Here is a 24,119-nt window from a genome sequence, read left to right as displayed (position 1 = left end):
GTTCCTCTGCTCAGATGAGCCGAGTTCTTCCCATTCCTGACAGGCCTTTTTTGGCTACTCTCATTTCCCATCATCTCCTTTTGGGAAATATTTTGTTCTTTTCATCATATCATATTGTTCTTCTCATCATATCACCCTCCCTCACATGGGTTCTCCAGGAAGCAGATGCTGAGTTAGAGCTAAGAGTGTAAGATGCCTGTTGGGGAAACATCTGTGGAAGAAATAGGGAGGGAGCAGGTGTGGGCAGGGGGAGCTGGCATGAACCAACCATGCTACTGTCCTGACAGAGGCGGGCAGCCCCACAGGGAACTCTGGAGTCAAGCTTGCTCCTCGGAGGAGTGACACAAGGTGGAAACAGCCAGGCCTCATCTCCCCATCTGGCTTGCCGTTGGCCACGAACCACCCCCAGAGGAGCATGACCTTGACCTGAGAGCTGAGCACAACCTTGATGAAGCTCACAGCTGGAGGTCGTGAGCTAAAAAGACACTCCTCACCTGCTGGACAGCGAGTCCTTCCTTGAAGAGACATCTGAGCGGCCCTTCAGCTCAGGGATTTGCCTGCCCCTCCCCTTCCCTCCCAGCCTCACCTTACAACATATTATCTTCCACAAAAATCCACAGGAACAATGCATGTGGTATTAAAACACCTCTTGTTTACAGCCAGAAGGTGGGTGCAGACTGCCTGCCATCAGTAGGGGCGGCTCATCATTAAGAGGGAGGTGTCCAGGGTACAGTCTGCTTGAGAGGCCTTGGTCTGGAGTGGAGGTGCCATAGGAGATACAAGGAGCCTGGCGAGGTGGCTGTGGTCCAGGATGCCCCGAGTCAGGGGCCACCCTTGGAGGCATAGCCTGTGCTAGCCATTATTTTGGACCTTGGCTGCGCTGGGGGCCCAGGCTGGCTCCTGGGCCAGACCTCTGATTCTGGGCAATCTGAGGAAGTGTTGCTTCTGCTTCTCCAGAACTTTTGAGGGCTGTCTCAAGCTCATGGCAGAGAGATAGGTGAGGGCATTTGGCTTCTTCCAACCGCCAGGAGAAAGCACTTCATTTCTCCCAAGCACTCACCTCTTCTGGGCCTGTCTGAAAATACCTCTTGTTTTCCCCAAGGCCCTTTTCTTCTGGATGTGGGACTTATTTTGGGTGTGAGCAAACCACTGAAGTGGAATCCCTTATGATATTTACATGGGGAGAGGCCTTTTAGGCAGATAGACATTGCTGCCCTTTTTTCTTTATCTAAACCTGGTCATGAAGGTGAAAGAAGAGAGTGAAAAATCTGGCTTAAAGCCTAACATTCAAAAAACAAAGATCACGGCATCCGGTCCCATCACTTCATGGCAAATAGATGGAGAAAAAATGGAAAGAGTGACAGACTTTATTTTCCTGGGCTCCAAAAATCACTGTGGACAGTGAAAATTAAAAGGTGCTTGCTCCTTGAAAGAAAAGTTGTGACCAACCTGGACAGCGTGTTAAAAAGTGGAAACATTGCTTTGCCAACAAAGGTCCATCTAGTCAAAGCTATGGTTTTTCGAGTAGTCCTGTATGGATGTGAGAGTTGACCGTAGAGAAGGTTAAGCACCGAAGAATTGGTGCTTTTGAACTGTGGTGTTGCAGAAGACTCTTGAGAACCCCTTGGACTGCAAGGCTATCAAACCAGTTAATCCTAAAGGAAATCAGTCCTGAATATTCATTGGAAGGTCTGATGCTGAAGCTGAAGCTCCAGTACTTTGGCCACCTGATGTGAAGAGCCAACTCGTGGAAAGGACCCTGATGCTGGGAAAGATTGAAGGCAGAAAGAGAAGCAGGTGACAGAGGATGAGATGGTTGGGATAGCATCATCGACTCGATGGACATGAGTTTGAGCACACTCTGGGAGATAGTGAAGGACATGGAAGCCTGGAGTGCTGCAGTTCATGTGGTTGTGAAGAGTCGAACATGACTGAGAGGCTGAACAACCACAACAAACCTGGTCATAATGAGCAACATTAGGATGGGGCACATGGTAAATCCCAAGGTCATGGCCTGGATTTGTTTGCAATCAAACTGAAATTTAAATCCTAGTTCTACCTATATCAGTTCAGTGACCTTGGGCGAGTTAATCTCTCTGAGCCTATTTTCTCACCTCTAAAAGATGGATCAAGGTGACGTGTGTGTGCAATTAACTCAGTATACAGCATATAGTTACACTTAATCAATACCGGTACCCATCCCCCTTGTCTATTATAATTTGTATTAGTTTCTGGCACTTCTAATATAAACACACCATTAAAAGCAAGCTTTGCATTTTCATATCAGTGTTTATGCTTGTGTATCCAATAATATATGGTTTCTTTAATGCTTAGTTTGCAGTTATTTAAAAAATCCCAGTAGATAATACAAAATGCCTACGCATTTTCTTTGAGCATAATTAGCCAGAGGCCACAAATGTCAATGATGTCACAGTCAGAACTGGTCAGCAAACACATGAAGAGTTATACTGATTGGAAGCCCAGATGTTAAAATTGTTCTCTCTGCATCTCTAAGGACTTGGCTTATCTCTTTTTCTAGGACAGAACTTTATTGATTTGGCTTTCTGGTAATTGAAATCCTCCAAACTAAGAAGAGGCCTAGAGGATCATGCAGATGGATAAACTACAGGGAAAATATCCAATAAATCCAGCTTCTAAGGAGCACCCTTTGCTTGGAAAAGAATGTTGCCAAACTTAGAAAGTCAGTCTACGTGAACCTTTGTAAATTATGAGACCTGTTCAGCCCTGCCATGCCTGCCAGAGATCCTTAGAGAAGAAAGAAAAACAAAAACTCAGATTTTAAAAAACCCTCAGCAAACTATGCAGAAGAGATTCGAGAGAACAGCGCCAGGCATTAGCCAGAGCACATTAATGGAGGTAGTCATTTTGCAGTTTAAGTATCTTTTCTCTGCTGACTTCAAAACAGTGAAAGAAATTTGAAAAAGAAGCCCATGATTTTGATGGAAGCTGTTTTGACATAAGTAAAACCAGGCTTGGCATGAGGTGGGGGCAGGCTCTGGCCAAGCCAATGGAACGGACCCTGGAAGGATTGAGACAAACTGGGGAAATTGTTTCAAGATGCAGCTGGATCCGCCTGAAAGGGGAGGGAAGTGGAGGGCACAGACATTTCATCAGCGTTTGAATTGGTGTGTGAGCAGTGGCGTGTGCTTTCAAGAAATGCAGGGACCCACAAGAGTCCCCCATTTTTTACCGCCACCTCTGGGGAAGCGAAGAGGGTGGTGTCTTTTGAATGGTGCACTGTGAGGGCTTGAGGGTTACTGGCTGCTTGTGAACTCAGCTGTGGTTGGTTCGTGGGAAGAGGGACAGAAAGGGAGAATATGTGTCACTAATTCTCTTAGCCTCCAGCAGCTTTCACTCTGGAGGGACAAGGGGGATGTGGCAGCGTCAGTATGGAACTCAATCCCTGGGTCATCGTTGGCGCGTTTTTTTCAGGACTCGGTGGTTCTAAGTCTAGAAGATAAATGAGCATCGTCTTTGGGATGTGAGTCTGGCTTCAGTTACCGTTGAGCATTAATAGCAGCCTCTTCGAAGGCAAGGCCAAGGGCAACTCCGTTATGTGAGGAAGCGCATGAATTGCCCTAGGCAGGGCTGGGAGTTGGATCTCTGGTAAGACCTGAGTCACAGGGAGTGAGCTGCTTTGGATTTTCTGTTTCTCAGAGCTGATCTATCTTCAGCTCTCAGGGGCAATCAGCGCAGAGAGCTCTTTGATGTAAAATAAGTGTCTCTGACTGGCCAGGGAGCAGGACAGAAGAAAGACCTGGAAGCTTCCTTAGCATCAATCCAGGCAAAAGAAGTACCAAAGAGACTTTGGGTTCATGAGACCCTGGTAATCTGTCCTGGAAAAACAATAACATGGAGAAAATTTAAAATGCAGTTATGAAATAAAAATGAAAAAATGAAATGCATAGTAACATGACTATATTAGCATATGATATGTATTACATTAGCATGGTGTTTGGACTCTACGCCTAGTTAGTGTTAATGAGAGATTATTTCCTTTCAAAACATAGTTTATGATGTTGGAAAAGTAAGGAAAATCTAGGAGACCAAATGGGAAAGAATGCCCCCTTCTCTTCAGTGCAGTCATGCGAGGAACTCTGAAAGTAGGAGAGACTACCAGGCGCTTTATGGCCTAAACTGGAAGGAATGGTGGTTATTCCCCAGAATAAAGTGAAGGGAAAGGATGGGTGAGATGCTGACATAATTGGATAATTGGGCATGATCCAAAGGAAAGGGAGAAAGATGTTCTCAAAAGAGCATGTTTGTGTGAGTCGAAACTTTGTAGGGTGTAAATGCAGAAGATGCAGAAGGGTAAATTCTGATGACTGAGGATCAATTAAAAAGGAGTTGCTTTTAAAAAGCAAGACACAAGAGACCATGTATTGTATGATTCCATTTATATGAAACATGCAGAAGCGGCAGATCTACAGATAAGAAAAAGTGATGGCTGGGCCGGGAATGGCACTAACTGTGAAAGGACATAAGGAATCTACTAGGATGATGAAAATGTTCTGAAACGGATTTATGATGGTGGTTGCACAGCTTGATACATTTCCTAAAAATCATTGAATTGTACATTTGAAATGGATGAATTGTAGGAGATATAAAATATCCCTCAATGAAATTATTTTACCAAAAGAAGTCTTTTTTTTTTTTAACAGAAGGGATCTTTTCATTGACCAGTCATTTGTGTGTGTATATGGTGCTTAATGTATGCCTGTGATTGTGCTAGAACATGAGGATACAAAAGTGAAGATCTTTACGAAGGCATAAGTAGGCAATTTTCAAAGAAATCAGAGGACTGCCAGGGATTTTGACCTCACTAGTCATTTTTGTTATTGTTGTTCAGTCGCCAAGTCATGTCCGACTCTTTGCAACCCCAGGCTTTGCAGCACACCAGGCTTCCCTGTCCTTCACTATCTCCCGGAGTTTGCTCAAACTCATGTCCATTGAGTCAGTGATGCTGTCCAACCATCTCATCCTCTGCTGCCCTCTTCTCCTTTTGCCTTCAGTCTTGCCCAGCATCAGGGTCTTATTTCCAGTGAGTCAGCTCTTCACATCAGGTGGCCAAAGTACTGGAGCTTCAGCATCAGTCCTTTCAGTGAATTCCCTTGTCATTACTGATTTACAAATTGGAACATGAGGTAGCTCTTGACTGGCAGACTGGCAGAGAATACAAAGAGTGACAAATGGTTCTCTGAGACGCTTCTAGTGTCTTAAATTAAGGGATTAACTTGTTATACCCCTTGCCAGAGGCAAGATTGGAAGCACATACAAAACATTTCAATGTGTTTTTGATTCACCAAGAACTCTGGCCTCAGAAAGTCCACCTAAAGGAGTTTATCTTCAGGAGACTTTAAATATCATTGGTACTCTGATGCCTCCCAGTTTTTTCTGTTTCCAGTTCAGTCCTCTGCTTCAGTGTCCAGATTCAGATGTCCAGCCACCCACCCAGCAGCCACACGAGCCTCTCAAACAACATGTTCAGAACGTAACTCCAGAACAGACCTGTGCATCAGAGTAGGTCAGATGGCCCCAACCCACAGGAAGCTACTCTCCCAGCCTCAGGTGGTGACAGCTGCATCCCTCTGGTTGCTCAAGCCTGACACCGAGACACCATCCTTGACTTCTGTCTTCCTCTCACACCCTGCATCAGATCCAAGAGCAAAGACTGCTGACTCTGCCTTTAAAACTGATCTTGACTTTGACCACTTCTGACCACCTGTACTGTTGCTCTGCACTGAGCCAGCTTCTCTGTCACACTTAACTGAATATCTGGTCTCACTCCTACCCTTGCTCTACCAGTGATCTACTCTCAACACAGGAACAGAGCCTTCGTTTTAAAACATAGTGCATATCACATGATTCCTCTGCTCAGAGCTGAACTGCTTCTCATTTTTTTTAAGAACTAGCTCTTTCTTTTTTATTTTATTTATTTTTTTTGTTTTTGGCTGTGCTGGGCCCTTGTTGCTATGCGGTGCTTTTCTCCAGTTGCAGTGCGCAGGCTTCTTATTGCTGTGGCTTCTCTTGTAGAGCACGGGCTCTCGGGCCCTTAGCTTCAGTCATTGTGGTTCCTGGGCTCTATAGCACAGGCTCAGTAGTTGTGGCACACAGGTTTAGTTGCTCCAGATCTTCCCAGATAAGGGATCGAACCCGTGTCTCCTGCATTGGCAGGTGGATTCTTTTCCACTGAGCCACTTGGGGGAAGCCCCCACTCCCCATTCTGTACAAAAGTCTTTACAACACTCTTGCAGAAACTGGTCCTGGTATCTCTCCTACCTAGTCTCCCGTTACCCTCCTCCTTGCCCACTCCTCACTGTTCTTACATGCACCAGGCACATTTCCAGTTAACCACTTTTACACTGGCTCTTCCCTCTGTCTGGAACGTTCTTCTCCCAGGCCAGCTGCATGGCCAACTCTTTCATCTTCTTCAAGTGTTTGCTCAATGCACTTAGAATTTCAATCCACCTCTTGCAGCTCCTGGTGCGCTCAGTCCTCTTTATCCTGTTCAATATGTTCTATTTTCCATAGCATGTCTCACCTTCTAACATACTACTCAATATTTATTTGGATGATTATTTAAATAGGTCTTTTTTTTGTCTCTGCCTCTGCTAAACTGTGAGCTACACAAAGATGGATGTCAGTTTTTCACTGCTATACCCCACCAAATGCCTAAACCAGTGCCTGGCATACAGTAGGTGTTCAATAACTGTTGGTTAAATAAGTGAATGAATGAATAGATTTGTAATGCGCAAGTAGTAATTCTGTATGCAGAAAAAGTAGTGTATGTCATGAGGGGAAAAAGAAGTGAAAGGAGTTCCCATGTGTGCTGTCTGAGCTCATCAATTCCCTCATGAGGTGAAATTGACTCATTCATATACAGCAAAGTCTGACTTCACCTGCATGCCCTCCCCCCACCCCCGACCCCCCGCCCAGGGAAAATGTGACCAGCATCATCAGGATGAGTTAGCAAAGCTGTGTGGCTAGAGTTCTAATTTGATTTTGTATAGACTGCAGGTTGATCTCATATAGTCATAAGAAACTCTGATTCACTCATAGTAATTGAATAAAGAAATGCAGTCATTTGCAAATAGAAGCCTGGAGGGTCTGTGTTGTGGGGCAGTTTCTCTGCAGTATGTTTTATAAGGTCAGTTCTTATTGTGGATCACGTGTTTTCTACTTAGCTTCTGAATTCCTGGTTCCAAAAGGTGTATGAGTGCTTTTAAAATTGCTTTTATTGATTCATGCAGACAATTAGGTACAAGAAAACTTTGGAGGAAAGCTAAAACTTCACGTAAACTTACTACAACATGAATGCAAAGACCATGCTTCTAGGTCTTTCCTGTGAAAGCTGTATTGGAGTAGAAAGTGTGGAGTGTGTCCTGCTGTAGAGATACTCTGCTGTGAGAGTGGTGAATTTAAATCAATCTTGTTAGTTTGAGATGTGAATTTTCAAAATAAATACGAAAAATCAATGATACCTTCTTGCTTGGGAAATTGAAAAAAAAATTTTTTTTCAGGGATCATATGATTTAGCTGCTTTTTATTGAGTATTCAAGGTTTTTTTTTTATGTGGACCATTTTTAAAGCCCTTATTGAATTTGTTACAATATTGCTTCTGTTTTATGTTTTGGTGTTTTGGTTGCAAGGCATATGGACTCTTAGTTCCCTAACCAGGGATCGAACCCCTACCCCTCCTCATTGGAAAGCAAAGTCTTAGCCACTAGACCGAGGAGGAAGTCCCTGATACACTGACTTTAATCAGTATTTGTGAACTCGAAGTCTCAAACACCCACTTTCTTTATAACTCCTCTTAGTATAATACCACCTCTGTTTGATTATACCTGAAAGATTTATTTTCAATATTGTTTTGATGTAAGATGCATATTGATTTTTATTTCTTAGTCACTGGTGTGAAGACTCATATCACTGAGCTCCTTGGATAAGATTGGGGAACAAGATCAATTATGAACTGAATCGGCATATTCTTCTGCTACACGTCAAGAATTATGATTTTATCTGACTAGTAAGCTCACCAGTTAGCCTGCCACAGTTTCCTGGGTGCTGCCAGCAGAAGACAGGAGAGTCCTGGATCAGGAATGAAAGACAGTTTATCATTCATAGAAAGAGCAGTAGCCAGAGGATCAGCATACTTGCCCCTCTTCCCTACATCCTAATTCCCCTAGAGCACTGTGGACCTCTGTCCTCATATGTAGATGCTATGGCTTAAATTTCACTCCTTTACTGTGGTGGTTACAGGTTTGGCAGCTGATAATTTGGTTTGGGTTTGAATGACTAACATTGTATCATGGGTCAGAAAAAAAAAATTTTGTCAAGTATCTATTTTGATTCTTCACTTTCAACCTGTGTTTGCCAGTCCAAATTTTATTATTTAAAAAAACTTATAAACAAGGACTTCTCTGGTGGTCCAGTGATTAAGACACTGCAGTTCCAAATCAGGGGGGCACAGGTTCAATCCCTAGTCGGGGAACCAGGATCCCACATGCTGTGCAGAGAGGCATAAATAAATAAATAATGTAATTAATAATTTAAATTAATTATAATAAACACACATTTTATCATAAGGAGAACGTGTTCATTTGTGCAAATTCTTCAGATAAGAGAGAGAAGGGGAGAGTCACTGAGCCAGGCATTTGTGCTGAAGAGAGAAGGTGAGAATGAGTGAAACTTGGCTTCCCCAGTTAGCTCCGCCACCCAGCAGTTGGAATACAGTGTTCTGGTTACTTTTACGCTAAGCCCAGACCCTGTTCTATTTTCAGCTCTGCTTTGGTGCCCAATCCCTTCTTCCTCCATCTGCTCAGAGCTCCCTTTCCCCTCCGTGAACTAGCAAGGAAGCACGTTGAGTTCTCTCCAGAAAGGGCCTTGGGAGTGCATCAAAGGGATCAGTCCCTCTTCTCAGCGTGATATTCAGACCCCAAATTCTGCCTTCAGGGTCCCCCAGAGAAAGTTTGGCTCTTTCTAGGAAGGGCTGTGGAATCTGGGAAAAGCATGCCCCAAATTCAAGGTAGCTGGAGGGCTACACCCGAGAAAGACTGCCCATGGGGACCCTGGTTCCTAACTGACTCCAGGAAGTGATGTTTCTCATCTTCCCGTCCCCTCTTGGAGAGCTGTCCAAACTTGCCTCCCTCTGCTTCCTAGCCAAGACTTCACTGGGAAATCAATCTCTATGTATTTAACATTTTCTCTCAGCCCATTGTTCTCTGGGAACCTACAGATTTATAACCTCAGACAGCCCTCTGGAATAATTGGGCTTAGCAGGTTTTCAGAGGACCACAACCAGCTTTCCAGCCTCCTGTTACTTCTGAGGCGAGAGGTAAGAGGTTGGTTCTGTGTGTTAGACAGAGTGGATCTTTGTAGCTGTTTTCACTGTAGAAATCTCAGACCCTGATAGAATAGCTTGTCTATAAACATCTCCTTGTAGTCAGTGTTTAGTCTCCTGCTTTCTGTCCTGGAGACCTGACATACTCAGATGAAGCATATGTGGTTTGGTGAAAAGTTCCAGAATCCTTTTATGTGTTCTATGAGTTACACAGACCATTGTAGTACAGGCCAGGGCCCTGCGATGAAGATCCAAGTTCCTGAGTTATACGCACATGTGCCCTCAGTTCAGCCTGGCAGCAGACTTCTATAGTCTTACACTGTGTGCCAGACATCAGTGATCAGTGGCTGGAGGCCCAAGATGATTTCCAGGGGCACCTGGAGATCGTTCCTTCCAAGAGCTTTGGCAAAACAGTCTCAAATATCAAACCTGTACAGCTTCCTCCGGCCTTCTTTTGATAGAATCAGGGCATGAGTTAATGATGGGTGTCTTTGGCCTTCCGGCATCTCTCCTGTCTTTGCCCCTCTTATCTCCTGCCCCATATCCATCTTGATCTTCAAACTCCAGGAAGCTTTATCCCTTTAGCTCCTCCAAGCATCTAGTGTCACCTGCCAACCGCTTCTCAGGCTCTCTCTCTCCTGCAGAGCCCAGACTTTAGAATTATGACAGCATTCAGAAACAGAGGAGGTACTCAAACTTTCATTTGGATAAAGCACTTTTTGAGGGAAAGGGAGAGGAAGGGATCTAGTCAGACAAGTTCTAGGCTAGAACTCAGTCCCTCATTTCTGGCCTTTCCTCTTTGTCTTAAGGCCAGCCTGGGATGGTCAAAATAAAATAAATTTTAAGTGAATTGAATGAATAATTTTACATACCAGAGGACAGTTTCAGATTTTTGGAATAAGTCAAAAAATAATCATATGGTATAGAGAAGCTACAATATGGTAGAAGACTAATTTTACCTGTTGTTAATGACGAGGAGACCTTCTATTTTTTTAAGTCACGTGATTGTATTTTGTGTCTGGTTTCTCTAATGTTGACTTTGAAGTTTACAGATTCTAATGGTGGGTAAAAATTCTACTGAACAGAAAGGGGATTTGGAAGTATGAATTAGCCAGGCAGGTGCAGGAAAAGTTAGGCAAGTCATTTGAATACCTGATAGAGAGGGGATGTGGTGGCATTACCTTTAAGGTGATTCAGAAAATTGTAAGAAAGTTGCCCACTGCCTAAGAGTCTCTTTTTCACTAATTTGCTACAGTGTCCATAATTCATGCATTACAGTTTGCCTTCAGGATGACCTTAGAAAATGCAGTGTCCAGGAAGGAATAAAGTAACCTGTCATGTAGTTCCCTGAAGGTGTCAGGGTCTTATTTATTATTAGAAAGCCTGGAAAGGACTGGAAGATGGTGCCAAACTAAGGATAAACTCCTCTTGCTTTGTAATTCTGCTGAATGTGGATCCTGCACAAGTAATAAAATAGTATCAGCCTTGGGAAAGTCTAAGGTTCTTGGAGGGCCCGTGAGAGCAGAGATGGGAAAGATATTCAAAATCTTTAACTCTGAATCAGTGGACCGACCTTCTTGGTACTGAGTAGAAGGTCTCTGTGGATAATCCATCAAGTTGTTCAGAGTTGTAATACAAAAAGTAGAGTCTCAAAAGCAATTTGATAGAAGTTGCCTCTCCCAGTGAAATCTTTTTCACATTGATGGTAAATGTCCTGGAGGCCTAGGGTAACTCGGACATAAGGGGACTGTTTTCTGTTTTTCTAGGTTTTTGTTTTATACTTGACACTGGGATAGCTTGCTCTCCTACTCCTGGAACTCTTCCCAGGAAACCAGCAATCACAGTTAGAACGTGAAAGCAACTTAGAGATGATCCATTTTAACACCTTCACTTTGCAGATGAGGAAGCTGAAGTCCAGAGATGGTACTGATTTAAGAAGCAGAACTGCACAGAGGAGGTGCATGGTTGGGAAGCAGACAGACCTGGGTCTACCAGTTGGCAGTTGTGCGAGCTTGGGCAAGTTAGTTAATATGTTTGAGCCTTGATTTCTTCTTCTGTGAGAGTGTTCTTAAGGAGCATCCACTCAAAGAAAAAATTCAAAACTTGCCCAGTATTATTACATTTGCTATTAGTTTTTTTAAAAATTGAGATGTAATTCATATGACATAAAATTCACCATTTTAAAATGTACAATTTAGTGGATATATTCACCATGTTGTGCAGTTATCACCACTGTCTAATTCCAGAACATTTTCGTCACCTCCCTACAAAAAACCTGTACCTATTAGTGGTCAGTCTCAATTCTCCTTTCTTTCCTAACCCCCAGCTCCTGGGAACCACCGATCTGCTTTCTATCTCAATGGATCTCCCTATTCTGGACATGTCCAATAATGGAATGATACATATCCTTTTGTGACCTGGCATCTTTCAGTTAGCATAATGCTTCAAGCTTCTCCCATGTTTTAGCATGAACTTCATTCCTTTTTATTGCTGAATAGTCTTCCACTGTACAGAGGTTTCATATTTTATCTCTCCATTCATCTGTCAATGAAAATTTTGTGTAATTACCATTGTTTTACATGGTTGGGCCAAAGCTATAATGCAAACTTGGGTGTCTAACTCTCAACTTGGTCCTTTTTTCCTACCCCATCCTGTTTTTCATAATACCTGAATATATATATTGGATTAATAGTAGTGTTTTGCTCAAAGGAAACCCTTATAGCCTGCTAATTACTCTTATGATTTTATACCTTTCAAAGATTTTATCCAGTATGAAAAAAAGTACACAATTCAAAAAATTAAATCTAAACATTGTAGAAAAATGGTGCTGGAACCAGGGTTCATTTTCTAGACCCTAGAAAGGTCTAGAAATGCGTTTCATCTAGAAATGCGTAGAAACGCCTTTCATCTCACTGTGTTTCATGGAACAACTTGGGGTCTGTACAGGATCTTGCATCTACCTGATTTTTATGTGTAAGTTCATTGCCATGGTTTACAGCCCAGGATCAAAGAAAGTTTTTTTACTAGCTTTGGCTGATATCTGAGGACTCTTCTCTCTTGCTCATTTTACTTCAAGGCAAAAATTCAGAATTGTTCTCTTCTTTGGTTAGACAGTCACTGTCTTTGCAATACCCTGACCTTTATGTGTGGGGAATATATGCCTTTGGCTCAGAACTTAACTACGTTTCAAACATGGCTGGTCGTCTCTCCTTATGACCTGGTCCTTTTCTCACACACTGACTGCCACAGCTTTCAGGTCTGCTATTTAGACACAGAGGGAGAGAGGCTGGCTTGGTGTACTGGAAAATTTCTCTGTTTTTTACTAATTGAAAATGTAGGCAACGTAGCCCCAGGCATTCTCTTTGTGGGGCATGAAGAAGGGAAGCGGGTCTGACTCGTTAGGGATTTAGTTGTTGACATTCTTTGCTTGGGAGCCAGTGATGTGTAGAATGTGGCAAGATTCCAATGGTTGAAGGCATTTCCCTGGGTTCATCTAGGGTTTGTGCTGCCTTATCTCTGGTGGCGTGAGTGGGGGATCCAGCCCAGCCTGGCTTCCTGGCTTCCTGACTTTGAGCAAGTGTTTTCTTTAGTGAAACTTTAACGATCTGGTCCTGGATGCTGCTAATTACTCTTCTCACTTGATGTTTTACTGTTACTCTTTAAGATCTGGAGGTGTCATTGTATGTCAGGCTTCACATGCATTAGCTCATATGATTTCCTGCTTCTAAATGTTTGATGGTCCTCAGATACATGTGAAAACCATTGAGCCTGGCCCTTGTCTTCCTCAAGCTTAACACCCCTCCTTCCTCCCACTATTCCTGGTTGCCATGGTTTCCAGCAGCCATGTTCATCCTGGTTGCCCTGTGTCTGCATGTTTTCCACTTTGTTAGTATTCCTCTTCATGTGATGCCCAGACAGGAAGTGAGACTTCACGTGTTCTATGAACAGCCAAACTAGAACCAATACCAAGAAATGAACCTGGTCCTCATTTCATGCCACACACATTGGCTGGTGCTCCTCTGCTGGCTGCATCTAAATACAGACCCTCCACCCTGCCCAACTCAGGATCTTTTTTTTCACCTTAACTCATGTGAGGCAGAGTTCCTCTTGTGCTGGTTGTTCTTTTTTTTTTTCCCTCAGTTTGACTCTCCAATCTGTGGCTTTTTTTATTTTATTGGAATATAGTTGATTTACAATATTGTGTTGATTTCTGCTATACATCAAAGTGACTCAGCTGTAATATAGATATATATTCCTTTTCATACTCTTTCCCATTATGGTTTATCATAGGATACTAAATATCATTCCCTATGCTATACAGTAGGACCTTGTTGCTTTTCCATTCTGTATATAATAGTTTGTATCATGGAGTTGATTTTTTTGATCCCAAGAGCAGAACTGTACATTCCCCCACAGTCTGATTTATACATTTCCCCTGGACACTGGCAGTGTTGTCCGATCAGAACAATATGAATGGGAGGCTGACATCATTCTGATCCAACAAGTTGTTGAGCAAAATGGAGAATAATCTTTTAAAAAAAAAAAATATATTAGGATTGGCCCTGTTAATAGAAAAATCCTTCTCTGAGTATCTTCGTAGGGGACTTTCATGAGTCCTTTTCAGTTCATGATGGTTTTTTGGTTTGTTTGGGGGTTATTTTCAGCATCAACAATTCAGCAGATTCAATGGAGTGTGGAACCTGTTTAAGACGCTTAGTGCCTCAATCACTCTGCCAGGCTGTTAGTCACATGGGTCCTGTGTGGGCCATGGATGCGTCGACCCACTGCATTGTTCGCAGAGGATGTTTGCAGGGTTTTAACCGGCCCCTCTCTGTCCCTTGCAGTTACCTGGCCGAGCAGTGCTGGAATGGCGGCTTCATCTACCTGATCATGCTACGCCGCTTCAAGCACCAAGTCCATTCTCCTTATAACGGCAACAGTAGCAACAGCTCCGAACCAGGAGAGACACCTAGCTTGGAGCTGGGGGACCAAACGGTGAAAAAGGGGAAAAGAGCAAGAAAGTTTGGGGTCATTGCCAGGCCTTCTGCCCACAAAGCCACTGAAGAATCCAAGAGCAGCTCTGGCTGTGAGTTGGACAACGACCCCGTGTCTGAGCTGGACAATGGCCTAGACCCTGGACTGGGAAACGGTCATGCTTGTGAGCTAGAAAATGGCCCGGATTTGCTCAAGGAGGTGGCTGGATCCCATCTAGATAGATCGGAATTGGACAGAGAGACAGAGCCTAGAGTTCCAAAGACAGATGCCACTCTGCCCACAAGCAATGACAAACGCCGCTTCTCAAAATCTGGGAAGACGGACTTCCAATCCAGCAACTGCCTGGCACGGGTAAGGTTTGCTTTGATGGTAGAACCTGAATTTTCCATGAAATATTGTTTGCAGTTGTGTTTACGGTTTAGAAAATACACCTAAGATGACCTTGCATTTGGATACCAAAAGACTTATTAAGATAAATGATCAGAGAACATGATAATAACAACAAAAAAATCCAAGTCATTTTATCCCACTTAAATAAAGAGCTAGTCAAGTGATCCTAAGTGGAAAATTCAAGCCTTCTGTGGTATAATTTGAGTCATATGAGGCCTAGATAAAGGGCTTGAACTGCATCATTATTTACAACTGCTGTCACCAGTGAATTGCCACTGCAGGGCCAAGAATTCCTGGTGGCTGCTGATAGCGTAAATATCCAAGCCTCAGTATTACACAGGAAGGATGTCCAACCTGCAGGGAAGCGTCTGCTTTTATTTTTAATACATCAAAACAAGTGACATTTTCAGGGGATTGTGTTACTATATTGCTGAAATCCCAGTGAAGTCTGGAAACTTCGTAGAAATCTCTGATACAGTGGTATCCAGCTGTGGTGGTCAGAGCTGGTCTTACCTAAAAGCAAATCTGGTGTGGTCTATTCTGAATGGTAGTAGACACACTTCTAGCCTCAAATGGTCTCCCCCATTATAACCAATACCCTCTTGTTAGGTTACCTTCTGTAGGGTCAGCGTGCTCATTCCAAGAACCCTCTTGGCCAGGGGTGCCTCTGGGTTCCTAAACAAAGCAGTAACCAGTGAGATGGTTCCTGATTGGTTCCTTTTCTGACTCAGGAGATGCCCTCTAAGGATGAAAGAGGAAGTTAGAAAGATGGAAAATGGGCACAGAGGAAGTATCAAGTTCAGCTTTGCAGTCTGGAAAATGGTGCCGTAGGAGTAAATGTAATTTCTAGTAAGGCTAGCTTATGAATATTTCTGCATCTGTAGCCTATCTGCATAATGAGTTGAGAAGAATCAAAATAACACCTGTCTTAAGGGACTGACTGTGTTCCTTCATTTGAAGATCTGGATGACCTTCATAAAGCCTTACGCAGGGAAGGTGTATTTATAGATGAAATGTACAAACCAGAAGAAAAAAATGTTTCTATTAATGATTTTCTACCAATTTTATGCCCCTGTCCCCCAAAAGGATTAAAAACAATAAAAAGATTATAATATACACCTCTCCCCCAAATTAAGGGCAGTTGAAATGTTATAATATGTTCCTTATCAATGAATACTATATCTTGATATGTTTTTTTTCTTCTGATGATTAGATTGTGAATATGCAGAAAGCCTAAAGTGAAAAAAGCAAGTTGGGCAATATTGGTTCAGTTTGAAGGTTTAAGGTACCAGAGGTTTAAGGTGGAATCTCATATACAATCCAAAGAAGTCCTTTGGCCTAGGACATAGTGGGGATAATGGAATGATTTTCAAAGAAAAAAGTGCCACACCAAACTTTTAAGAGAGTACCATCCTCTGCTCATCCTAGTTAAAAGCAGTAACCTAAAATTGCATTTCTGGATTAGACTCTGTTAAGACTGCACATACCAGAATTCCTTTGCCTGGTTTTTGTACTCAACATCAGATGTTCCAGAAAATACAAATGAAAGGTGAAAAAAAACAAATCTTCATCTATTGTCTTGGAACTTTTTTTTTTTTTTAAGCCCCATGCCTATATTAAAAGGAGAAATTTGTCGTCTGGAATTCTTCATAACTCGTCTAAATCTGCAGACTGATTATTGACCTCGGGTTGTACGTTTGGTCCTGAAAAGTCAGAATGGGCCCCACACCTTCTCAGGCATGAATATTTCAGTACCCTTTGCAACCCCAGAAGTATCTTCATTAGATGCATTTGCCTGGGATTGATCATGTTGACAAGAAGTGGATCTTCACAGCTTTCTTCCTCATCTTGGTGGCACCCAAACTGGGACCAATAGACCTTAACAGAAGGCTGCTTAGGTTCTTGGGATGGCTAGATGTGTATTTTTATTTCAGGATAAGCCCAAGGTCATGCTAAAATGGAATTTCCAGAAAAACAAAAATTAGCTATTTACCTCTTAAGCCTTTGGGGGAAAATTCCACTCTATTTGAATAATGGGAGATTAGACATGTCGGTGGTGTTCCGTTTCTGCTTTATTAATGATTTGATATATCTACAGAGACTTAATAAATTACAGACAAGGCTTATGATCATTCAGACCATTTTTATTTGTCAGCTACTTCTTTTTCCTAGACTGTTATTTCTTACAGGAAAATAAATCCTCAGACTTGGTTTTTACTTTTCTATACTCCCTTAATGGACCTATAGTAAATATTTCAACAAATACCTCCTTCTAAAGTATGGCTTGTTTCTTTAAAATAGTAACACAGAATGATACACATGCAAACAGATGAATTTTTAAAAATACAAAAGTTGGGCCCATCTTCTAAAGCCCAGGAATCTCTTAGGATATAGATAAGCAATTTTAGAAGTTAATTCAGACTTCCTTACTCTCTTGTCTAGTAAAGCTCATTACTCACCCAAGGTAACATGTACACTGTGTATTTTTGTAATGCCGCATGGTAAAAATGGATGCAACCAAACTTAGGCACATAACAATGAAAAAAAATTCTACCATTTGTCAGGAGAGCTAATTCCCAGCTGGCATGTGTGTCTATGGATCCGTTTGCAGTCTTAGCCTGGTACCCAAAATCCACCCTGTGCAGTGCCAGACCTCTTTCCTGTAAGTGGTTCAGCAGAGACCTCAAAAAGGCTGCCTGAGCTCTAAATCTGCAGGAAAGTGTGTGAAACTCAGGAGGAGAGTCAACACTGAGGACATCTCCTGGGTGGTCCCTGATGTTTGCATCTGGCAGAGGCAGCGGGAGGATGGTCCTCTTCTAGGAAGATCCCACAGTCATGGGGTGAACATACATACTTCCATGGTAATGTCTCCTAAGTTCACATCTGCCTTCACCTCTCTTCTGAGCCCTCAGCTTTTTACCAGCCATCTACAGGATGTCTCCATCTTTGGTATTTCACATCATGCCTGAAGCTGGATGTATGGCTTTCCCGCACCACCAAGCCCATTCTAACATCAGGTCTTACATCCACAGAGTTGCCTGAGCCAAAAACCTGAGATTCAGCTAGTGACTACTTGCCCTGGATTGTGCAGAACTTTCCTGGTTTTTCACTGGCAATTCCATATCCTGGGAAACGCCTTCACCCAGCCAGATTGGGACAGTTGGCATTATGGAGTTAGCTGGAATGCTGCCTTCACTCGAAGAAGAAAATGAAAACGCACTCCAGTTTCTTGCCTGGGAAATCCCATAGACAGAGGAGCCTGGTGGGCCGTCATCCACAGGGTCACAAAGAGTTGGACACGACTTAGCAACAACTACCCTCTTCCTTACACCAAGTCTGGTCAATCCCTGAATCCGGTCTACTCCTGCTCCCTTGGGGATGTCCATCCTCTCCACTGCTCTGAGCCCCATCCTGCAGCTTTGGTTCAGGGCCAGGCTGCTGTCATTTCTCACCTGTGGTCACAGTAGTCTACACTGCTTCTGCTTTCACCCCACCTTCAACTGTCCCATTGCAATCAGAGGGACTTTTCTAAAGAGCACACCTTCCCATGCACACTGCAGCTGAAACCATTTGGTGGTCCAGTTGCCTTTGGGGTAATACCCAAACGCCTTAGCTTGACATAGCACATAAGGCCCTTCATCACCTGATTCTCACTGCTCTCTTTCTCCCTGATTTGGGCTGAATTAGTGTTTTCAAAATGCCATGCTCACTCTTGTCTCTGAGCCTTTGCCATCTCTGCCCCAGTTCAGTGCATTGCACCTGTAGGTGCTTCGTAGATATTTGTAATGAAGGCACAGGAGAGCCCCAAGTCTGAGAGAGGGGACACAGAGTTCCAGCCCTGGTTCTTCCATCCCCAGCTCTGTGGCCCTCAGGCTGCCATGTCCTTTCTCTGGGCTTGTTTTCTTACCTCCAAGCTGAGCTTTTTGGTTTGTTGATGGAGGCATTTCAACTCTGACATTATGATCACGTGTGTCTTCATGTCTTACTGATCATTCTAAGTAAGAAGGGATAAGCAAACAATCTCAAAAATAAGTTTTCAGTTGAAGCCAGAGCATTTACTGCAGTGAGATTCTGGTTGGATGATGTGTCTTCTCACATTTGGGGCAAAGATGCTGTTGTAACATTTTATTTTGGGTTCCAGCAGATGAGGTCATTTAAATGCTGCTGCGGCAACTCCCTTTAATATACTACCCCTGTTTTTGGTAAATAAATCCCTCTGTTTGCCTTCGTGGAGAGATGCATGTGTGAGCTCACACAGTAATTGGCGGTTTATAGGAAAGGGTAGCACTCTGACATTAATAGAGACATCCATAGCATCCAATTTTGCGTGGTTTGGCTTTTTCTCAACAGACTGACAAAGTCTCACTGCCCTTTCAGCCAACGTAGAGGGAAGCAAAAGCCCAAGCCATCTGTCTAGACAGGGTCTGCTTCAGAACTCCGTCGTCTCTACAACTGGATCTGTGTTCACACTCTGAACGTTGGCAAACGTGCAGGTCTCCCATCTGGGCGAACTTCTTAATGTCAGTCTCAATAACTTTGAAGACCCCTAAGATTATGGTAAACATTCTCTTGTTTGTTCATTCAGTGACATTTATGCAGTATTGTGATGTGCTAGGCACTTCTCTAGCTGCTGGAAAATCCATTGGTAAATGAGAAACAAGGTTCCTATCTTGTGGCATTTATCACATATAAGGGGCCACAGGCAATAAATACATAAACAAAAGCAGAATGTTAGATGCTGACCACAAGTACAATAAATGAAATAAAACAGAGTGAAGTAAAAGATGTCCCAGCAGTGACATGGGCGGGGGACCGATTGATATTGGGTGTCAGCGAAGACCTTATTAAAGAGGCCATGTTTCAGCTGAAGACTGTGTGTCAGGAGAAGAGCAGCCCTGTAGAATCTGGGGGCAGAATGTTTCTGGTGAGAAACTAGCATCTGAAGCTGCCATAAGACAGGAATGATAGAATATTCTGGTAGCAGAGACTGCAGCATAGTGAGTGATAGGGAGAGGACTAAGAAGTGATGTGAAAGATGTGAACAAGACAAGATTACAAAAGTTCATGTTTACCATTGCAAAGAGCGTGGACCTTATTCTGTATATAGTGGGGAGCTGTCAGAAGGTTTAAGTTAAATGCATCATGATGCTTTTCTTTAAAGTTTATCTTAAATGTGTAATGGAGATTAGTGGCTTGTGAGAGGTAAAACTTAAAAATGGAGACCAGATTGGAAAGTATGATAACCCAAGCTAAAAATGCTGGTGACTGATGAGGGTCGTGGCAGAGAAGAGGAGCAGAGGTAGATGGATGTGGATCTGTTTTGCAAATAGAGCCTTCGGATCTCACTTATGGTTTAATATAGGAAATAGAAGGATGAATCAAAGACAGTCCTTGGGTTTTTGGTTTGCATATCCTCTTAAGCTTGAATCGATGATATTGCTGTTCCCGTTGAGATGACAAACCCAGGAAGAGGAGAGACTGTACTAGTGTGTGTAGTGGATATCTAAGTGGAATTGTAAGAAGACAGTTGGGAATATACCTGATATCATCGTATTTAAGTTGGCCTGTTGGGTTTTGGCTAGTTCCAGCTTTAGACTAATAAACTTTAGACACTGATTTTATTTTTAACTGAACACTGCTTTCATCTGTAGGCAGCTAGATTTAATACGACAGTTGTACAATTAAGACTGATAACATCTGCCGCTTCCTATTTCTGACTTCCTTTGTGTTCCTCAGAACCCCTTCATTAGATGATCAAGAAGTTCCATGGTGAGGAAACTTGCATCATTTTCTTTGAATTCTCCCCTTTTAGTTCCTGCGATCTGTTAGGGCAGGGGAATCATCTTATTGGATAAAAGTGAGAAAGGAGATCTGTTTCTAGGATAGTATAATTAGGGCCTTTATTAGAGATTGGTCATTTCTGCCCTCTGAAGCTTTTTAAGATTTCTTTTTTGATGTGGGCCATTCTTTTTATTTAAATTTTTAATTAATTTATGGTAATTGCTTTACAATTTGTGTTGGCCTCCACCATAGAACAATGCAAATGAGCCACAAGTACACATACGTCCCCTCCCCTCCGGGACATCCTCCCCACCCCCACCCCTCCCCAACCCTCTTGGTCCTCACAGAGCACTAGGTTGAGCTCTCTGCCCATGCAGCAGCTTCCCGCTGGCTCTCTGTTTTACACATGATGGTATATATGTCAGTGCTGCTGTCTCTGCTCATCCCACCCTCCCCCTCCTCCATGTGGCCAAAGTCTGTTTTTTATGTCTGCATCTCTATTCCTGCCCTGCAGATAGGTTCATCAGTACCATTTTTTTCTAGATTCCGTATTTATGCATTAATATATGAAATTTGTTTCTCTTTCTGACTTTCTTCACTCTGTATAATAGGCTCCAGGTCCATTTACCTCACTAGAGCTGACTCAAATGTGTTCCTTTTTATGACTGAGTAATGCTCCATGGTATATATGTACCACGACTTCTTTTTCCATTCATCTGCCAATGGACATGTAGGTTGCTTCTATGTCCTAGCTGTTGTAAGTAGTGCTACTATTAACATTGGGGTACATGTGGCTTTTTCGTTAATGGTTTTCTCAGAGTATATGTCCAGTCGCAGGATTACTGGGTCATATGGTAGTTTTATTCCTAGTTTTTTTTTTTTTTAAGGAATCTCCATACTGTTCTTCACAGTGGCTATTTCAATTTGCATTCCCACCAACAGTGCAAGAAGATTCTGTTTTTTTCCACATCCTCTCCAACATTTATTGTTTGTAGATTTTTTGATGATGGCCATTCTGACTGGTGCGAATTGCTAACTCATTGTAGTTTTGACTTGCATTTCTCTAATAATGAGTGATGTTGAGTATCTTTTCTTGTTTTTGTTGGCCATCTGTATGTCTGTTTGGAGAAAAGTCTGTTTAGGTCTTCCTCCCACTTTTTGAATTGGGTTGTTTGTTTTTCTAGTATTGAGCTGCCTGAGCTGCTTACGTGTTTTGAAGATTAAGCCTTTGTCAGTTGTTTCATTTGCAATTATTTTTCCCCATTCTGAGGGTTGTCTTTTCATCTTGTTCACAGTTTCCTTTGCTGTGCAAAAGCTTTTAAGTTTAATTAGGTCCCACTTGTTTATTTTTATTTTTATTTCCATTGCTCTCAGAGGTGGGTCATAGAGAATCTTGCTGTGATTTATGTCAAGGAGTGTACTGCCTATATTTTCCTCTAAGAGTTTTCTGACCTTACATTTATGTCTTTAATCCATCTGAGTTCATTTTCGTGTATGGTGTTAGGAGGTGTTCTATTTCATTCTTTTATGTGTAGCTGTTCAGTTTTCCCAGCACCACCTATTGAAGAGGCTATCTTTTCTCATTGTATATTCCTGCCTCCTGTGGCCGTGGACCATTCTTAAAATCTTTATTGAATTTGTTACAATATTGCTTCAGCTTTATGTTTTGGTTTTTTGGCCAAGAGGCATGTTGGATCTTAGCTCCCTGACCAGGATTCACACCCACATCTCCTGCATTGGAAGATGAAACCATAACCACTGGACCTTCAGAGAAGTCCCCCTCTGAAGTCATTTATATTAGATATGTGGTTTTGTTTTACTTTCAACTAGTTGTGTGCATCTTGGGCAGGGGTGTGGAGTGGGTTTGTGGGTGTTCTCAATGAATACTGTCTTTAACTCCTCTGTCAGGGTAAATGTTTAGGCCATCCTTCTTTCCCCATGATCATAGTTCTGCATGTTTCTTGTCACAAGTCCTTAAAAAGCATTTAAGAACTAAAACTGTATCCAGTATTGTCACATCCTCTGTGAACCATACCTAACATCTTATGTTTAGCCAAAAGAGGGTAGGATGGGAGAAAATGATGGTGTAATTAGTCATAGGGATGGATAGGTTTTTACTAATTTGGGCTAAAACTGAAGGAATTTTCTTGTATCTGGGCTCTTAATAATGGTCCCTGATGTCCTTGGGAAAGAGTTCCATAGCTTTTCTGTACTGGGAGAGAGAGGAACACTGTCCCACATCTTCAGGACACCAGGAGCCATGGGATATCTTCCAAGGGAAAAGAAAAAGTCAGGCCACCATCTGTGCTCATTTCTTACCTGCTCTGTGAGGTCCAGGGAGGCAGCCACAGGGCTGGCCTGTGTGTAAATGCAGGATGCTCAGCTCTCCAAGACAACAGCTAATCAGCACAGCCCTGCCTGTGCGCTCTTTGGTTCTCCACCTGGCATACAGTCTCGTGTACTGGAAGTATCGAAAGTTGCTGTCTCGTGGTAATTCTCAAGGATGGCTTCTTGGAAGGAGTGAAGCCGTGAGAGACTCTGAAGGCAGGAAGGCTGTTCCTGAATGGGAAGGAAAGGTGTTCCAGAGGTCAGAGGCAACAAACCAAAACCCAGGGAGTCCAAAGTGAGATGATGGGATGATGTAGGGCTTGTTGACAAGTTCATGAACTACTGTGGTAAGCCAGTGACTTCTGAAGTTACATTTGGCCAGACAGGCTTCATGGGCCTGTGGTCAGTAGATGGAGGAGACAGTTGGCATCACCGCGTGTTGCTGGAATTGTGGGCCCCTGTGAGCAGCCCTGGGCTTGGAAAAGAGTAGGACCCAACAAGTCTCTGTCTGCTAATAATTTCCCTAGACATTCCTGTTGCTGCACATCAGTGACCATTCCACATCTGTTTTTTTTACTGTTGCATAAAGCCTCATTTTAGTTTCTGACAGTATGCACTTCAGATTTTCTAAATGCCTCACATTTTTTCTCTTTTGCAAACAGCTTGAATGGGCAGGTTGCCTATTTTGGGAGAGATGATGGCTTTGTCTGTATTGGGCCTTAGCAGCTCCATTGGACCTTCGTGGTGGATGGGGAAAGCAGATGGTTTTTGCTTTACAAATTGAGAAACGCATTGGGATCCCTACCTATATACCTAGAACTAAAAAGGACTTTGGGATGAGCCTAAAGTCAGCCTCCCAGATAAACCACTTTGGAAGCTTTTGCTTTCATTTCTCTGAATAGCCGAGTGTCTGAGGGAACTCCACTGTTTTGCAGTGGACATATGTTTGTGTCCTTGGAAAGGAATATGGAGTCAAATGGAGAAGGAACCAAAGCAGTTCAGAGGACTTGGAGACCTTTTTTTGTTGTTGTTTAGTTGTTCAGTCACGTCCAACACTTTCGTGACCCCATAGACTGTAGCCCGCCAGGCTCCTCTGTCCGTGGGATTCTCCAGGCAAGAATACTGGAGTGGGTTGCCATTTCCTTCTCCAGGGGATCTTCCTGACCCAGGGATCGAACCTGCATCTCCTGCAACTCTCCTACATGGCAGGCAGAATCTTTAACACTGAGCCACCAGGGAAGCCCTACAGACCTCTATTAGTTTT

General features: G+C 42.9%; 1 protein-coding gene across 7 annotated transcripts in view; it reads left to right on the top strand.

The window, feature by feature from the left end:
* Positions 1 to 24,119, top strand: part of PDZD2 (PDZ domain containing 2) — a 255,476-nt gene that overhangs the window by 138,037 nt on the left and 93,320 nt on the right. For all 7 annotated transcript variants that reach the window (XM_043887462.1, XM_043887461.1, XM_043887459.1 and 4 more), the window contains exon 2: positions 14,206 to 14,707. In XM_043887462.1, coding sequence (XP_043743397.1) covers positions 14,206 to 14,707 — 502 coding nt within the window. The remainder of the gene's footprint in view (positions 1 to 14,205; positions 14,708 to 24,119) is intronic.

The sequence above is a fragment of the Cervus elaphus genome, chromosome 25 (genome assembly GCF_910594005.1).
Source record: "Cervus elaphus chromosome 25, mCerEla1.1, whole genome shotgun sequence".
Taxonomy (NCBI): domain Eukaryota; kingdom Metazoa; phylum Chordata; class Mammalia; order Artiodactyla; family Cervidae; genus Cervus; species Cervus elaphus.
Note: the sequence above shows the minus strand (reverse complement) of the source record. Positions and strands in the feature narration are given on the sequence as shown.